We start from the raw sequence: 17,764 nt of genomic DNA on the forward strand, positions 1-17,764 counted from the left end.
AGATTAATTTTTCTGTAGGCATACTCAGGAAATCTATAGAATAGTAGCTATAACAGGATCAATGAGTGCAGAAGACAACAAACTATGTAAATGCAAACATAAAATAAATAGCAATAAATGATGGGAACATGAAATAACAAGATAAAGTGTCCTTAAAGTGAGATCATTGGTTGTGGGAGCATCTCAATGGATGGGCAATTGAGTATCGTTAACCCCTTTGTTCAAAGCCTGATGGTTGAGGGGGTTGTAACTGTTTTTGAACCTCGTGGTGTGAGTCCTGAGGCACCTGTACATTCAACCTGATGGCAGTAGCAAGAAAAGAGCATGGCATGGGTGATGAGGATCTCTGATGATGAATAAAGCGTACTTACACCAGCATTTTATGTTGATGCGCTCAATGATTGCGAGGGCTTTACCTATGATGTATGGGCCAATTCCAGTACTTTCAGTGGGATTTTCTATTCAAAGGCATTGGTGCTTCCATGCCAAGCTAGGATGCAGCCAGTCAATATATACTCCACTCCAGGGTCCAGGGTGCAGGGTCCGGGACAGGTCCTCTGAAATAGTAACACCCAGAAATTTAAAGTTGCTAATCTTCTCCACCTCTGATCCTCCGATGAGGGGGCTCATGGACCTCTGGTTTGCCTCTCCTGAGGTTCCTTGGTCTTGCTGACAATAAGTGAGAGGTTTTCTCTCACTCAGTGTTATGTTCTGTGTTGTCTTGAGATTCTCTCACTCAGTGTTGTGTTTTTCATGTTATTCTCCCAAGCATAGTGGGCATGCTGTGTTGGCGCCAGAATGTGTGGCAACACCTGTGGGCTGCCCCAGCGTACCCTCGTGTGCTGGTTATTCACGCAAGTGACACATTTCACTGCATGTTTCAATGTACATGTGATAAATAAATCTGATCCTGATTCATCCATTTGCTTACCAGACTCTTCTTAACCACTCCTAACTTTTGCTCATCCGATCCTACCAGTCTCTCGGACCTTTCATTTGCTAACACTCCGCATTCATCTGGCACTACCCTTACCCATGTGTGTCACTCACTCGTGTTCCCACCTCACCCAGCGTTTATCCACCACTCTAGAGGTCGACCTGACTCACCCACCTTCTTTAAACAGGAGACATTGTATGTTGCATACAAAAACAAGCAAGCCACGGATGGGACTGCGTTCTGAATGATGGTTGACAGTAGAAACTAAACAGAAGCAGAAGTTCCAACACATCCCAGACGTAAAATAATATCAAAAGACTTCAGCCGGAGAGTGCTTAAGGCAAATCTAATACCGACTTCAACAAATTATGCTAGTTACTTAAGCTTCCTGTAGATGTCGTCATCATCATCGATAAGATGTGTGCCTACTCAATGCATGCCATGTGATATTAAGAAGCAGCTCAGTGTACTGGAAATATCAAAGGTTATAGGAACCAACAGGATCTTAATTTAGTGCCAAAGACCTGCTCTAGAGCTACTTGCCTCTTGGAAAGCTGTTACAATACAGTTTAACGCTGATATTGATTTAACAATGAAGGAAATTGTCCTTGGATGTCCTGTTCCTGGAGAAGAAGACAAATCCAATCCAAAAAAATTCCTGCATTATTGCATGCTCAATTATCAGCAAACTGATGTAGGCTATTATTAACAGGGCAATCAAGAAACATCTATTTGGTCCTGCTGAAGGGTCCTGACCTGAAATGTCACTACTCCCTTCCATAGATGCTGCCTGGCCTGCTGAGCTCCTCCAGCAATTTGTGTTTGTTGCTTGGATTTCCAGCATCTGCGGATTTTTGTGACATTTATTTGGTACTCATTTTGGGTTTGACCAGGAATGCTTCTCTCCAGATCTCATCAAAGCCTCAGTCTAATCTTGAGCAAAGAGGCGTTTTCCAGAGGAATGGTGAAACTGAATGGATGTGACATAAACATGCCATCTAAACAACTGTAAAGTTGAAGTTAATAGGAATCAAGAGAAAAACACTCCACTGTTATGAGTCATATTTTCAGATGGGTGGCTGTAGTTATTGGCTATCCATCGTCAATTTCCGTGGTCCCATCAATTTCATTGGCAAATGGTGCAGATAGCACTGTAAACTCAACAACATCTAGAAGAGATCAGCCTTCTGCAAACTTCATGTTAGGGCTTCCATCAAAAAATTGGCCATTTTAAAATAATTTGTGTGACAAGAACAGTCAGGATGGGAAACAGTTTATTCCCCTCAGGCATCTGGCTTCTGAACTCGCTGCCACATCACATTCTGTGTCACCAGCTAATTTGTTCTTGGTCTGGCAATATTTAATTTATGCACATTACTTTGTTCATACATAATTCATTTGTAGATTTTATTCTGATTTTCCTAAATTATTGTGTGTTATATGTGTGTTTTTGTGTACTACTGTGCTTTACACCCTGGTCCAGAGAAATGTCTTATTTGATAGTATATATGTGTATAGTTAAGTTAAAATAAACTTGACAGTATTGTTGTAGATATGCATTTCTCATGTCCAACATAGATAGGTATGTAGGCTGGCTTCTGTGAGTTACTCTTGGCACACATTTTAATTTTGCATCCAATTCTGTCATGGACGGTGATTGTATGTGGGGCAGGATAAATTTATTTAATATTTTATTAGTTTATATCAATATAAAATAAAATTTTAACACAGGTAATACAATGGAATTTCTCTGCAGCATGGTTGCTAAAATTCAGCAGCAGCTATTATGCAATGTTTGTAGTTATTGATCTATTACCATGTCGTCAGACAACAGGGGCATATGATTCTCATTTAGCACAGCAAAAGGGCTCTAGTATGGTATTGACAAAGGAAACTTTGAGTTATGTGCACTGTGGGTTCTTGACCTCTAACAGAGTCTATGCAGAATGTACAAAGCGTGTTTAAGCTTATTGAAGGTCTATTTTTAGACCATCTGTGGAACTTTCTTCTTCAGAGCCACAGAACACTCTTTACACATTAATCCTTTCATCCCCAGGATTATTCTCGCAAATCACCTCTGAACCTTCTCCAACACCACCACATCCTTCCATAGACTGAGGCATAACATTTTTCTCAATAATTAATTATATCTGTTGCCTTTAAAAGCACGAAGCTCAATCTTGTTCATAACCAGCATTACTCGGAGTACAGCAAACATCAAAACATTCAGTTAATTCTAAATGTGTACCATAACAGAATGGAAGAAAAAGGAAAATGTAATGTTGTTTTTCCACCATCAACACAAGAGATTGTGCAGATGCTGGAAATCATGAGCAACGCACACAAAATGCTGGAGGAGCTCAGCAAGTTAGGCAGCATCTATGGAGGGGTTGAAGGATCTTAACCTGAAACATCTACTGTTCATTCCTCTCTATAGTTACTGCCTGACTTGCTGAGTTCCTCCAGGACTTTTAGTGTTCTTTTCCACCATCCACGCTTTAAGGAACTAAACGGTTATCTCTATTCTGTTTTCCATATGTGGAACACAGTTAACTTAAAAATAATTAACACAATAATTTTTTTTTAGTGAGCTGAGCTGACAGGAGTTATCTGTGTTTTGCTTCATTGAATTATTGCTGTGACATCTGGGTGTATATGTGTCAATGGTGAGAAACTGGAATGACATAAGAAACAAATTAGTGATCCATGTATAGCAAACACTGATGGTATTGTCAAGGACAAAAATAATAAGTAAATAAAAATTGCTGCTTGAGATACAAGACTGTAGATGCTGGAATCTGCAGTAAAAACACAGTGCTGGAGGAACTCAAAGGATCAGACATCATCTGTGGAGGGAAATGGACAGTTGGCATTTCAGCCAAAACACTTCACCTGGAAAAAAACAGCAGTGAGGGAGATGGCCAGTATAAAAAGGTGGGGGGTAGGTGTGAGGTGATGGCTAGCAAGTGACAGGTGAAGCAGGATTAGCAGAGGGAGGGGTAGAGATAACAACAGAGGCTGGAAGGTGGAGGCAACAAAGGGCTGCAGATGATGAAATCTGATAAGAAGGTGAAGAGCGGAACCAAATAAGGGATAAAAGGAAAGTGGATGGGATAGGGAGGGTAAGGGCAAGATAAGGTACCTAGTCTGAGGAGTGTGTTTGTGATGGACAGATGGAAAAGGTGGATGAGTAGAAAGGATAGCGGGTGGCATAGGTTGGAATGAAGGGTATGTGTGAGAGAACTTAGGTAGATCAGGAGAGAGAAAGGGACAGAGGGAGAGAAGGCTGCCTTAGAGAGTTCAATGTTCAAGCCAGGCAAAATGTGAGATGTTATTCTTCAATTTTGTGGTTGGCCTCACACTGGCAATGGAGAAGGTCCAATGATCAGCAGGTCAGAGTGGGAATTAAAATAGCCTGCAACAGCGAAGTCCAATGGTCATTGCAGCGAAAGCGCAGGTGCTTGGCAAAGCAGCTGCCTGGTCTGCTCTTGGCCTCAGCGATATAAAGGAGGCCATGTTGACAGCTCCAAATGCAACAGACAAGATGACCAAATGAGAAAGATAGGGCCTGTTTCTGCAGTTCATAGGAATAATTGTTTGTATTTAAGCATACTTGTGAATTTTATAATACAAGGGGTGATTGATAAGTTCGTGGCCTAAGGTAGAAGGAGTCAATTTTAGAAAACCTAGCACATTTATTTTTCAACATAGTCCCCTCCTACACTTACACACTTAGTCCAGTGGTCGTGGAGCATACGGATCTTGGACCTCCAGAAAGTGTCCACAACAAGGGTGATTGATAAGTTTGTGGCCTAAGGTAGAAGGAGATATTGAAATCAAACTCGTATCTACCACTTCTGCTGGCAGCTCATTCCACACTCTCACCACCCTCTGAATGAAGAAATTCCCCTTTAAATTCCCTTTCAATATTTCACCTTTCACCCTTAACCCATGACCTTTAGTTCCAGTTTCACTCAACGTCAGTGGAAAAAGCCTGCTTGCATTTACCCTATCAATGCTCCTCATAATTTTGTATACTTCCATCAAATATCCCTTCATTCATCTACGTTCTAAGGAATAAAGTACTGACTTTTTAAACATTTCCTTAATGCAAGTCCTCAAGTCCTGGCATCATCTTTGTTAAATAGAAACTGTGTGTAAAATCACCTGGGGGAGTGTACTCATTGAGCTTGATTGAAAGATAATTAACGAATCGCCGCCACTCGACATGGCCTACCAGTTGTCAATTTATATTTTTTTAAACATTATCAAAACCATATTGCAAGGATTTATCAATTATTTTTTCTCATCCAGTAATACAAGGTCACCTCTCCTAAACTTGATCAATTCATGTGATTCTAACTCTTTGTTTGGTGTCAATCTAAAATAACTGACTAACGAGCAACTGTTATATCCTATGGTACTGGCTACATTACCAAGCATTCTCACAAGAAATATTATATGCCATGTTAACAGAAGTACAGCCTTAACAGGAATATCCACACAAGGTTCAATATTGTTTACTTTCACTTGCCCTTACACAAGTGCAAAGGAGAATGAAATGGTTGTAACTCCAGATCTAATGCAGCATTAAAAAAAATCAGTGTAAAGAACACAATTAAAAGACACAATGAATATAAGTACATAAGATGAGCTTCTATATATAGACTGACTCTATGTATATAAAGTGACATTAGGTACAGGAGTAACTGTACATAAGGTTACTGTCAGGAAATTCTGAAGCAGTGGTGATCGGTGGGTGCACAGGAAGAGGTGTTGATCAACCGGACAGCTTGGGGAAGTTACTATTTTTGAGTCTGATTCAGATTTATATATCACCTTTGACTTTATAACATACCTTAAGGTGTCTTACAGAAGATTTCACAAATAAAATTTGCTTTCAGGCTGCATTGGAACTGTGATATTTGATTCAATGTTATTCACCAGGGAGAGAAAGAGAGAAGATTAAATGGTGAATTCCAAGTCTAAGGAGAGACTGGAGAGAGTATCAGCCTTTGTTAGATGGTGTACAATTAGAGGAGCGCAGGTTTCTCTGAGTCTAGATCTGATGTAGCTTTCAGAATTGGGGAGTAGCAGAGCATGAAAATTTTAAAACTCAGCTTTTGCTGAACTGGGAATTTAACTAGCACAGCAGGGATTAGGGGAATGGGGCTCTATGTCTTTCAACATGCAGACGATAAAATTTTGGCCTGGTAGACCCAGAGGCTCGGCTTGTTTTTGTCCTAGGAAACTGTTATCTTTCCACTTATGCATGCATTTCCTTTCAATCAATTTCCATTCATCATTTGAACAGTTTCCATCTCACTTCAACAGTGGACATCAGGTCCTTCTGTGCTTTCATCCTTCTGGGGACACTTGGCTTCTTTCTTGACCAGAAACTTAACCCGTCCCTCTCCACCCTAAGCCTCCTTTTCCACGTAATGTTTGGTGCATCCTTTGTTGTATGCAGATCTTGTCTTTTGATACATCAATGTCTGCCCCATGAACATTATGCAATTTTTTTGTCATCGTTGCTATTTTTTTTGGCCTTCACACATGGCAAATCGAACCTGCCCTTTCCCTTCACTGTTTCCATTTCTGGGTCGGACAAACAACACAGGTATTTGTTCTGTCCTCCCATGCACTCTATTGTATCTCATTTGTCGATGCCACATTCCAGATCAGTACCTACAATATGGTGCTGGATGCTGTCTGACCCATTGAGTTCCTCCAGCAGTTTGTTGTTTGCCTACAATATGTCTAACCCACCAGCTGATAGATCAACGTGTCTGATACCTGCTTAGGAGAGACATGTGCACCAGCTTTTAATTGAAATGAAAATGCTATAATAACTAGAGTTGGCTCCACTTATTGGGATTTTTAAATCAACTTGCTATGATATTCATGCATTCTCTGGATCTTATATGATTGTATTTTGCTAATTTCTATCATTATTTTCACATCAGTCATGTAACCATTTACCATTTTCAATCCATTTAGAGGAGGTTTACCAGGATGCTGCTTGGATTAGAGAGCATGTCTTAAGAGGAGAGGTTGAGTGAACTAAGGCTTTTCTCTTTGGAGCAAAGGGGGATGAGAGTTGACTTAACAGAGGTGCACAAGATGATAAGAGGCATAGATTGAGTGGATAGCCAGAAACTTTTTCCCAGTGGAAATGACTAATAATAGGTATCCGTTAGTCTCGAAAGACCATGGATTTGCGCCTTGGGAAGTTTCCAGGGTGCAGGCCTGGGCAGGGTTGTATGGGAGACCAGCAGTTACCCATGCTGCAAGTCTCCCCTCTCCATGCCACTGATGTTGTCCAAGGGAAGGGCAAGGGCTGATGCAGCTTGGCACTGGTCGCAGAGCAATGTGTGCTTAAGTGCCTTGCTCAAGGACAGAACACACTGCCTTAGCTTGAACTAGCAACCTTCAGATCACTAGACCAACACCTTAACCACTTGGCCACGCGCCAACACAAATGACTAACATGAGTGGCATAATTTTAAAGGTGATCGGAGGAAAGTATAGGGGGATGTCAGAGGGAAGTTTTTTTTACACAGAGAGTGGTGGGTGTGTGGAATGTCCTGCCAGGGGTGGTGGTAGAGGGAGATACATTAGGGACATTCAAGAAATACTTAGATAAGCATATGGATGATAGAAAAGTAGAGGGCTATGTTGGTGGGAAGGGTAAATTGATCTAAGAGTAGAAGGGCTGAAGAGCTTGTACTGTGCTGTAGTGTTCTAATATGTATGGTCAATAGCAGTTCATTCTTGTGTCTGCCTTTATCTCAATTTTATAAGCTGTTCATCTACGCCTTTTAGTTTGCTTGTAAGGCTATATCTTAAATCCTCCAAAATTTTCTATCCTATGCAAGTATTGCTTAACTTGTGACCTTTCAGAATCTTCATATTTTCCATCTGCAGTGCAGAAGTAAAGCAATCACAAATGTCAGCTGCAATTCATGCATGAAATTACTGCAGCGTCATGCAGCAGTTGCCTATATTGGCTTATATATAATGGACGTTCTACTGAGGTCATAGAAGGGAGAGCCCTGGGAAAATGAAATTTTACCAGAGTCAATTGTGCTTTCTCTTTTATTATTTCATTGTTGATCCAGTGTGAAATGTGTTCACTTGGTATTCAAACACTTGTGTCTAATGTAACACTTAACTTTCTCTCTTTTTAAACAGACTGACACCAATGCAAGCTATTTACGTGCTGCCCGCGCAGGCAACTTGGAAAAAGCCCTTGATTATATCAAATCTGGAGTTGACATAAACATCTGCAACCAGGTTTGTCAACCACTACACATTTAAGATACGTTGTGTTTTTTCTTCAGTACTAAAGTAAAATAAAAGTTGATAAGCATCACTCTCTTGGTTAGGAATCTGAAATTAAATTATTCCACTAGTTTAAGTAGAGCAATTCTCAATTCCTTTAGAAAATCAAGACTTTTGGAATATCCTACATGCTGGACAGCATGTAATGCATGGATCAAAATTAGTAATACATGACACTTTTGTTTCCTTTCTTAAAATTAATTAGATCACAAAAGAAAATCTCAAAATGCCTTACAGAATTCACAGATCATGAGAAATCGAGACATGAAATAAAATTTGCTCTAATAGTATTTAAGCAAATCAACATATTTATTTTTTAAAACTGCTCTTATTGATGCGTGCGCTGAGGATGTGGCTTCGTGTTATGGAAAATCTCAGTAGAGTCTGTTTTCTAGGAAAGCAACCAACACCCCTCCCTACCCTCCAATAATGTGGGTATCGCCTGTATCTGCCTGACCTCGTATGTAAACTGGTCCTGTGCTTCACATCAAAATCAATTGGCCTCTGTTTAATATTGTTACTAAAACACTTGACAATTCTTTCTCAATGGACTTGAGTATGAAATCTGAGCTCACATTGCATTATGTGATTTAAGGAAGTGTATTTTCTGTCAGATAAGACATCTGGCAAGATTTTCCTCTGACCAGCAAGTGGACTGAGCTGTTGGGAGTGTGCTGTTGCTCCTGACATGTTGCCATGTGGAATCTCCTGAAGGCAGGCTGATTGACGATTGCTGTGCAATACAAAGGTTTTCAAACTGTCAATGATTCACTCTTCCCCTGAAATAATCTTTTGACAGTTGTCAGATTCTTTTAGATTAGACGGGTGACAGTCAGGAAAGGGAAAGGGATTAAGGAGCCAGTGCAGGGTACTTCTGTGCCCACCCCCCTGAATAACAGGTACATCTCTTTGGATACTGTTTGGGCGGTTGACCTAACAGAGGAAAGTCACAGTGGTCGGGTCTCTGGCTCTGAGTCTGCCTCTGTGACTCAGAAGGGAAAGGGGGAGAAGAGGCATGCTGTAGTCATAGGGGATTCATTAGTTAAGGAAATGGACAGGAGGTTCTGTGGGTGAGAACAAGATTCCCAGATGGTATGTTGCCTCCCGGGTGCCAGAGTCTAGGATATCGCTGTTCAAGTCCTCAGCATTCTTAAGTGGGAAGGTGAATAGCCAGAAGTCGTGGTCCATGCAGGTGCTAATGATATGGGTAGAATGAGTGAGGAGATTCTGTATAGAGAGTTCGGGGAGTTAGGTGCTAAATTAAAGGGCATGATATCCAGGGTTATAACCTCAGGATTGCTACCTGTGCTACGTGCTAATGAGGCCAGAACTAGGAAGATTATACAGTTTAATACGTGGCTAAGGAGTTGGTGCAAACAGGAGAGCATAAGGTTTTTGGATCATTGGGCTCTGTTCCAGGGAAGATGAGACCTATACAGAAGGGACAGTTTGCACCTAAACTGAAGGGGGACTAATATCCTAGTAGGAAGGTTGTTAATGCTGCATGGTGGGGTTTAAACTAGAGCTGCAGAGGGATAGTCACCAGAGTGTCAGAACAGTTAGTGGAGGGGTTGTGGAGGAAGATGCTGTTAAGACCTCAGACAAAGTTAAGAATCAAAAGGTTGAGCATGGTGCAACTAGTCCTGAACTGCATATATTTCAATGCAGGAAGTTGCGTAGGAAAGGTGGATGATAGTGCTGAAGATGAGGTAGCTGTTTTACAAACTGAGGCGATGTGTAGTGAGGAGAGGCTGTTGATGGGGCAAAACTGCAGTCAGCAGGATGGGTCACAATGTAAAAGATGGACAGAATCGAGAAGGGTGAATACAGGACTGTAAGTGTTATATTTGAATGTGTGCAGTATACGGAATAAGGTAGACGTACTTGTAGCACAGTTGCAGATTGGCAGGTATGATGATGCAGGCATCACTGAATCATGGCTGAAAAAATATTATAGCTGGGGGCTTAATGCCCAAGGATGCACATTGTATCAAAAGGACAGGCAGGAAGGCAGAGGGGGCAGTGTTGCTCTGTTGGTAAAAAAAAAATGAAATCTAATCATTAAAAAGAAGAGACTTAGGGTCAGAAGGTGTTGAGTTGGGCTACAAATTACAGCGGAATTGAAACTACATGCCAAAAGGGCAAAATTACGATAATCATAGGGGATTTCAATATGCAGGTAGATTGGGAAAATCGGGTGGGTGCTGGATTCCGGGAGGGGGAGTTTCAAAAGTGTCTATGAGATGGCTTCTTAGAGCAGCTTGTGGTGGAACCCACTAGGGGATCAACTATTTTCGATTGGGTGTTGTGCAATAAACCAGAATTGACCAGAGACCTTAAGGTAAAAAGAACCCTTGGGGGTTAGTGTTCATAATATAATCACCCTGAAACTTGAGGAGAAGCTGAAGTCAGATGTCTCAGTATTATAGTGTAGTAAAGGGAATTACAGAGGCATGAGAGAGGAGTTGGCTGGAATTTCTGGAAGCAATTCGGAACACACAGGATATATACATCCCAAAGTGGAGGAAGTATACTAAAGGAAAAATGATACAATCATGGCTAACAGAAGTCCAAGCCAGCATAAAAGACAAATTTAGGGCATATAATAGAGCAAAGTTAGAGCATTAGGAAGCTTTTAAAAACCAACAGAAGGTAACTAACAAAGTCATTAAGAAGGTAAAGATGGAATATGAAAGTAAGCTAGGCAACAATATCAAAGTAGATGCCAAAAGTTTCTTCAGATACTTAAAGTGTAAGTAAAATGATACTAAAATAGATGATAGTGGATATCAGACTATTGGAAAATGATGCTGGAGAGCTAGTAATGGAGGACATGGTAGACAAACTGAATAAGTTTTTTGCATCAGTTTTCACTGTGGAAGACACTAGCAGTAGCGGATGTTGGAGTTGATCATCAAGGATGAGTTCTCAGGGTACTTGGAGGCACATGATAAAATAGGCCGTTATTAGCATGGTTTCCTCAAGGGAAAATCTTGTCTGACAAATCTGTTGTAATACTTTGAAGAAACAACAAGCAGGATAGACAAAGGAGAATCGGTTGATGGAATTTCAGAAGGCCTTTGACAAGGTGCCACACATGAGGCTGCTTAACAAGCTTCGAGCCCATGATATTACAGGAAAGATTCTAGCATGGATAAAGCAGTGACTGATTGGCCAGAGGGAAAGAGTGGGAATAAAGGGAGCCTTTTCTGATTGGCTGCCGGTGACCAGAGGTGTTTCACAAGGGTCCGTGTTGGGACTAACTCTTTTTACGTTATATGTCAATTATTTGGATGATGGAATTGATGGCTTTGTTGCAAAGTTTACAGATATGAAGATAGGTGGAGGGGCAGGTAGATTTGAGGAAGTAGAGATGCTACAGAGGACTTAGAATAGGAGAATGGGCAAATGGAATGTAGTGTCAGGAAGTTTATGGTCATGCACTGTGGTAGAAGAAATGAAAAAGTTGACTATTTTCTAAATTGAGAGAAAATACAGAAAATCTAAGGTGCAAAGGGGCTTGGGAGTCCTTGTGCAGGATTCCCTAAAGGTTAATTTACAGGTTGAGACTGTGGTAAGGAAGGCAGATGCGATGTTAGCATTCATTGTAAGAGGACCAGAATATAAAAGCAAGGATGTAATGTTGAGACTTTATGAGCCTTTGGATTGGCCTCACTTGGAGTATTGTGAACAGTTTTGGGCCCCTTATCTTTGAAAGGATGTGCTGAAACTGGAGAGGGTTCAAAGGAGGTTCACAGAAATGATTCTGGGATTGAATGGGTTATCATATCAAGAGCTTTTTATGGCTCTGGGCCTGTATTCACTGAAATTCACCAGAATGAGGAATGATCTTATTGAAACCTATCAAATGGTAAAAGACTTTGATAGAGTGGATGTAGAGAGGATGTTTCCTATGGTGGGAGAGTCTAAGAATAGAAGGGTATCCTTTTAGAACAGAGGTGAGGAGGGATTTCTTTAGCCAGAGTGTGGTGAATCTTTGGAATTCTTTGCCTCAGGCAGCTTCAGAGGCCAAGTCTTTACATATATTTAAGCCAGAGGTTGATAGATTCTTGTTTGGTCAGGTTATGAAGGGGTATGGAGAGAAGGCAGGAGATTAGGGCTGAAAGGAAAATTGCATAAGCCATGATGAAATGGTGGAGCAGACTCAATGGGCCAAATGGCCTAATTTTGCTCCTATCTCATATGGTCTTATTTGTCACACGTACATCGAAACACACAGTGAAATATGTCATTTGACTCAAATCGGCAAGGATTGTGTTGGACAGACTGCAGATGTTGTATGTTTCTGGCTCCAACATAACCTGCCCACATCTGTCTAACTCTAGCCCTATGTCTTTGAGGTATGCGAGGAAAGCCCCATGGTCACAGGAAGAGCGTACAAACTTCTTGCAGTCATTGGTGGGAATTGAGCCCTGATTGCTAAAAGCTGGCACTGTAAAGCAATGTGCTAGCCACTATGCTACAGTACTACCCATGTTTTTCACATTAGAAAAACTTCCAGGATTTTAAAAAGTATATACGCAATTGTCAATAATGCTGAGTAACTCTTGGGAATTTTCAGTCTGTAACAAAGAAGGTGAAGAGATACTAAGTTTTATGGAGTGGATTGCAATGGTATGAAGTGTCACATAAGTTACACAGTCCCTCCTTTTCCCTGCAACGCTGTGATCCCTCTGCTCTGCTGGGTTTTCTCACTATGCCCCTACAAATATAAAGATTCTAACTACAACAGACATTCAATCTTCACGTTGTTTACAGTTCCTGGAAGGTCAGTCTTATCTAAACATTGAATGCTGAGATTTGTCTCGACATTGTATTTCTTAATGGTTCCAAGACATTGTCAGGAAACCGTTTTTCTTATTGTTGGCTTTCTCAACAGCCTTCTCTTGAAAATTTTATTGATCATTTTTGATTAAGTATTTTGGAATAATAACATACTCTAGGACAGGGGTTCCCAACGTGGAGTCCATGGGCCCATGATTAATGGCATTCAAAGAAAGATTGGGAACCCCTCCTCTAGGATATAGACATCAATTGAATGAATTTGGAAACAGTTGGGTAGGAAAGCCTGCTTTTTTTAAAACTTGTTGATGAATTGGGTTTATTAGAAATTAAGAACTGTTTAACTAGTATAAGTCACTTCATTGAGTTTCTGGCTTGATGATGGGTGTTCCCTCTCACGGGTCTCCAGATCTCAAGATCTACAACTTGTCCTGGGTTCTCAATTTGTTGGGGGTGATTTTGAGAGTAGCATCGTTTTTCTGAGGTCCAAGTGCTTGACATCTAAGTGCAGAGGTTTTGACAAGTGAGGCTGCCTGGTGACTGGCTGTGTTTTGCAGATAGGAAGCTCAAAGACTAACTAAACAGTCGGGAGGTCAGGCAGGCATTTCTGTGGCTGTGTGCATGACAACAGGATGGTGTGTTACCCTGTGTCTGGGATATCACTGAGTTAGTGTGGGACATTCTGAAAGGGGAGAATGTGGAGTCAGAATCAGGTGTATTATCACTGTCTTATACGAGGTTCGGGCAGCTGGGACTCATCATCCTTGGACGGCAACCCGCCTAGGAGAAGAAAAGCTCTGATTTCTTTGCTGCCTTGTGGCCATACCCACACGTGGGAAAGACTTCGGGAGTAAACCCTGAGGAAGAAATCCAGAGCCGGGGTCCCTAAGGCAGTTTCATGTTGTTTACAACTTCACTCTGGCAACCTCTGTGGTGACACTGGTGCCAAGCTGTATCGGCACTTGCCCTTCCCTTGGACTACATCAGTGATGTGGAGAGGGGAGTCTTGCTGCATGAGTAACAACCAGTTCTTCAAATCTTCCCACCAGGCTTGTGCCCTGGAGAGGACACAGACCACCAGAAGTGCCAACCCTGATCCCCTGAGATAGATGGCTGCCTACTACTATATGATGTGAAGCTTGTTTTGTAGCAGCAAAACAGAGCAAAGGCATAAAATTATCATAAACTACAAAATAAGTTATAGTGCAATAAAAAGAAATAATTAGGTGGTGTTCATGGACCACTCAGAAATCTGGTGACGGAGGGGAAGAAGCTGTTCCTGAATAGTTGCGTGTGGTTCTTCAGGCTCCTGTACCTCCTTTCTGATAATAGTTACAAGAAGAGGGCATGTCCCGGATGGTGAGTGTCCCTAATGATGGATACCATCCTCTTAAGACACCATCTCTTGAAGATACCCTCTATGATAGGGAGGATTGTGCCTATGATGGAGCTGTCTACAACCTTCTGCAATCTTTTGTGATGTTGTACATTAATACTGGGCTGAGGTGCAACCAGTTAGAATGCTCTCCACCGTACATCTGTAGAAACATGCAAGAATCTACAAAATCTCCTCAAATCTCCTCAAACTCTTAATGAAGTAGAGCTGTTGGCATGCCTTCTTCGTGATTGCATCAATATTTTGGGCCCAGGACAGATCTTTGGAGATGTTGACGCCCAGGACATTAAAGTCGCTCACCTTTTCAACCACTGACCCCTCTCTGAAGTCATGGTCCTTGCGTAAGGAGAGAAGTGAGATTCTACAAAGACAATTTAGAGAGTTAGGTAACAAGTAGTTTGTAAGCTTGACATTAGTCTTTGTGGCTGAGATAATGGGTTTAGAAATAGGAAGGTAGATATGTAGCTAAAGACTGATGCAGGAGAAGGGCTTCAAATATTTGGGTAACGGGAATCTCTTCTAAGGATGAGTTTTCAGGGTACTTGGAAGTACATGACAAAACAGGCCAAAGTTAGCAGGGGTATCTTTTACAAGAAGGTTGGGTAGTACCTAAACTGGGGTGATACCAGTATCCTGACAGGGAGGTTTGTCAGTGCTGCTCAGGATGGTTTAAACCAGAGACGCAGGGGTGTGAGACCTAAATTACAGCATTGCAGGAGGAGCAAGAAGGATTTGTAGTGAATGGCACCTGCACATCTAGAGGGCAGAGTAGGCAGAGATAGATGGAGGAGCATAACAGGGCTGATAGCAATGTTCCCTGTAATGTTGTTTTTACAGCTGCACAGGCCAACCATGCTCTGAGCCGGACATTTTTACACAATGTAAAACTGTGGGGCATATTAAATATTTATTTTTGTAATATGCATTCTATGAATATTTAGAATTAAAATTGAAAAATCACATACCTTTGATTTAATTTATTAATTAAAGGGTATAATGTAATACAGTACAACAACAAAAAATCTTGCAAGTTTCGTCAACATTTTCTGACTGTGTCCAATTCCAGCTCTTTGGCTGAACAGGCTTAGGTGGGAACAGGCTTGGGCAAGCCCAGGCGGAGGTTATCAATGAGTTGCTCGTAAGTTTGTTTTTCTCTCTATTAGTAAATAGCTAGTGCACTGAGAATGGGTCCAGAGTAAGTGGTATGTTCCTTGTGTGAGACATGGAAACTCTGGGGAGACCTGTCTCCCTGATGACTATATCCGCATGAGGTGCATCGAACCGCAGCTCCTCAGAGACAGCGTTAAGGAACTGAAGCTGCAGCTGGATGACCTTCAGCTCATACAGGAAAATGAGGAGCTGATAGATAGGAGCGACAGGAAAGTAGTCACCCTAAGTTGCAGGAGGCAGGCACCTTGGTGACTGTCAGGAGAGTGCAGTGACTGTTCCCCTCAATAATAAATGTACTGCTTTGGATACCATTTGGGGGTGGGGGGTGGTGACCTACCAGGGAAAGTGGCAGTGATCTGTCTTTGGCACTGAGACTGTCTCTGACTCAGAAGGGAAGGGGGAAGTAAGGAGTGTGGTAGTGATAGGGGATTCCATAGTTAGAGGAGCATACAGCAGACTCTATGGAATCTGTTGAAAGAGACACCTAGATGGTATGTTGCCTCCCAGGTGCCAGGGTCAGGGATGTCTCGGATTGGGTCCACAACATCCTAAATGGGAAGGTGAACAGCCAGAAGTCTAGAGAAGGAATGACTTGTAGAAAAAGGATGAGCTACACCTAAACCTGAGGGGACCAATATCCTTGCAGACAGATCTGCTAGAGCTGTTGGCAAGGGCTTAAACTAATTTGGCAGGGCATTGGAACTGGAGTAATAAGCTAAGGAATGAGCAATTGGTATACAAGTAGATGCAACGAGACTGTGAGGAAAGAGGCAAATGAAAAGGCAAAATTGCAGTTAATGAGATGAAAATTCACCCTGCAGTTTGAGAAGGAGAAGCAAAAATCAGATGTATCAGTATTACAGTGGAGTATTACAGAGGCATGAGAGGGGAGCTGACCAAAGTTGATTGGAAGGGGCCACTAGCAGTGATGACAGCAGAACAGTAAGGACTGGAGTTTGTAGGAGCAATTCAGAAAGCACAGGAAAGATACATCACAAAGATGAAGGAATATTCTAAAGGGAGGATGAGGCAACTGTGGCTGACAAGGGAAGTCAAAGACAGCATAAAAACAAAAGAGAGGTCATATAATATAGCAAAAAATAGTGGGAAGTTAGAGGATTGGGAAGCTTTTAAAATCAACAGCAAGCAGCTAAAAAGACACAAAGAGAGAAAAAATGAAATATGAAAGCAAGCTAGCCAATAATATAAAGGAGGATACAAAAAAGTTTTTTTCAGATATATAAAGAGTAAAAGAGAGATGGAAGTGGATATTGGACTGCTGGAAAATGACGTTGGAGCGGTAGTATTGGGGTACAAACAAATGACAGGCAAGCTTAGTAAGTATTTTGTGTCAGTCTTCACTGTGCATGAGCAGAATGCTGGAAATGCAACAGTGTCAGGGGCAGACGTGAGTGTCATTGCTATTACTAAGGAGAAGATACTTGGGAAGAGGGAAGGTCTGGATTTAGATAAGCCACCTGGACAAGGTGGACAACACCCCAGGGTTCTGAAAGAAGTAGCTGAAGAGATTCTGGAGACATTAGTAATGATCTTTAAATAATCACTGGATTTCGGAGGACTGGAAACTTGCAAATGTCACTATATTCTTTAAAAAGGGAAAGGGAAAAAAGAAAGGAAATTATAGGCCAGTTAGCCTGACTTCAGTGGTTGGAAAAATGCTGGATTTTGTTTGAAAATGTGAGGAAAGGAACTAAGGATGAGTTTTTAGGGTACTTGGAAGCACATGACAAAACAGACCAAAGTTAGCATAAGGGAAATTGTGTCTGACAAATCTGTTGGAATACTTTGAGAAAATTACAGATAAGATAGACAAAGGAGAGTCAAGGGATGTTGTTTATTTGGATTTTCAGTAGGTCTTTGACAAGGTGCCGCACATGAGGCTGTTTAATAAGATAAGAGCCCGTTGTCTTACAGGAAAGATACTAGCATGGGTGGAAGACTGACTGACTGGCAGGAGGCAAATAGTGGGAATTAAGGGGGCCTTTTCTGGTTGACTCTTGGTGACTAGTGATGTTCCTCAGGGGTTGGTGGTGGAAACGCTTCTTTTCACGTTATATGTCCATGATTTGGATGAAGGAATTGATTACTTAGTG

The 17,764-nt window shown here is 41.5% G+C and overlaps 1 protein-coding gene across 29 annotated transcripts in view; it reads left to right on the forward strand.

Moving 5' to 3' along the window:
• ank3b (ankyrin 3b) overlaps window positions 1-17,764 on the forward strand; it is a 634,594-nt gene that overhangs the window by 380,072 nt on the left and 236,758 nt on the right. For all 29 annotated transcript variants that reach the window (XM_073027286.1, XM_073027283.1, XM_073027301.1 and 26 more), the window contains exon 2: window positions 8,132-8,233. In XM_073027286.1, the coding sequence (XP_072883387.1) occupies window positions 8,132-8,233 (102 nt within the window). The remainder of the gene's footprint in view (window positions 1-8,131; window positions 8,234-17,764) is intronic.

This window comes from Hemitrygon akajei, chromosome 23, assembly GCF_048418815.1.
Source record: "Hemitrygon akajei chromosome 23, sHemAka1.3, whole genome shotgun sequence".
Lineage (NCBI taxonomy): Eukaryota > Metazoa > Chordata > Chondrichthyes > Myliobatiformes > Dasyatidae > Hemitrygon > Hemitrygon akajei.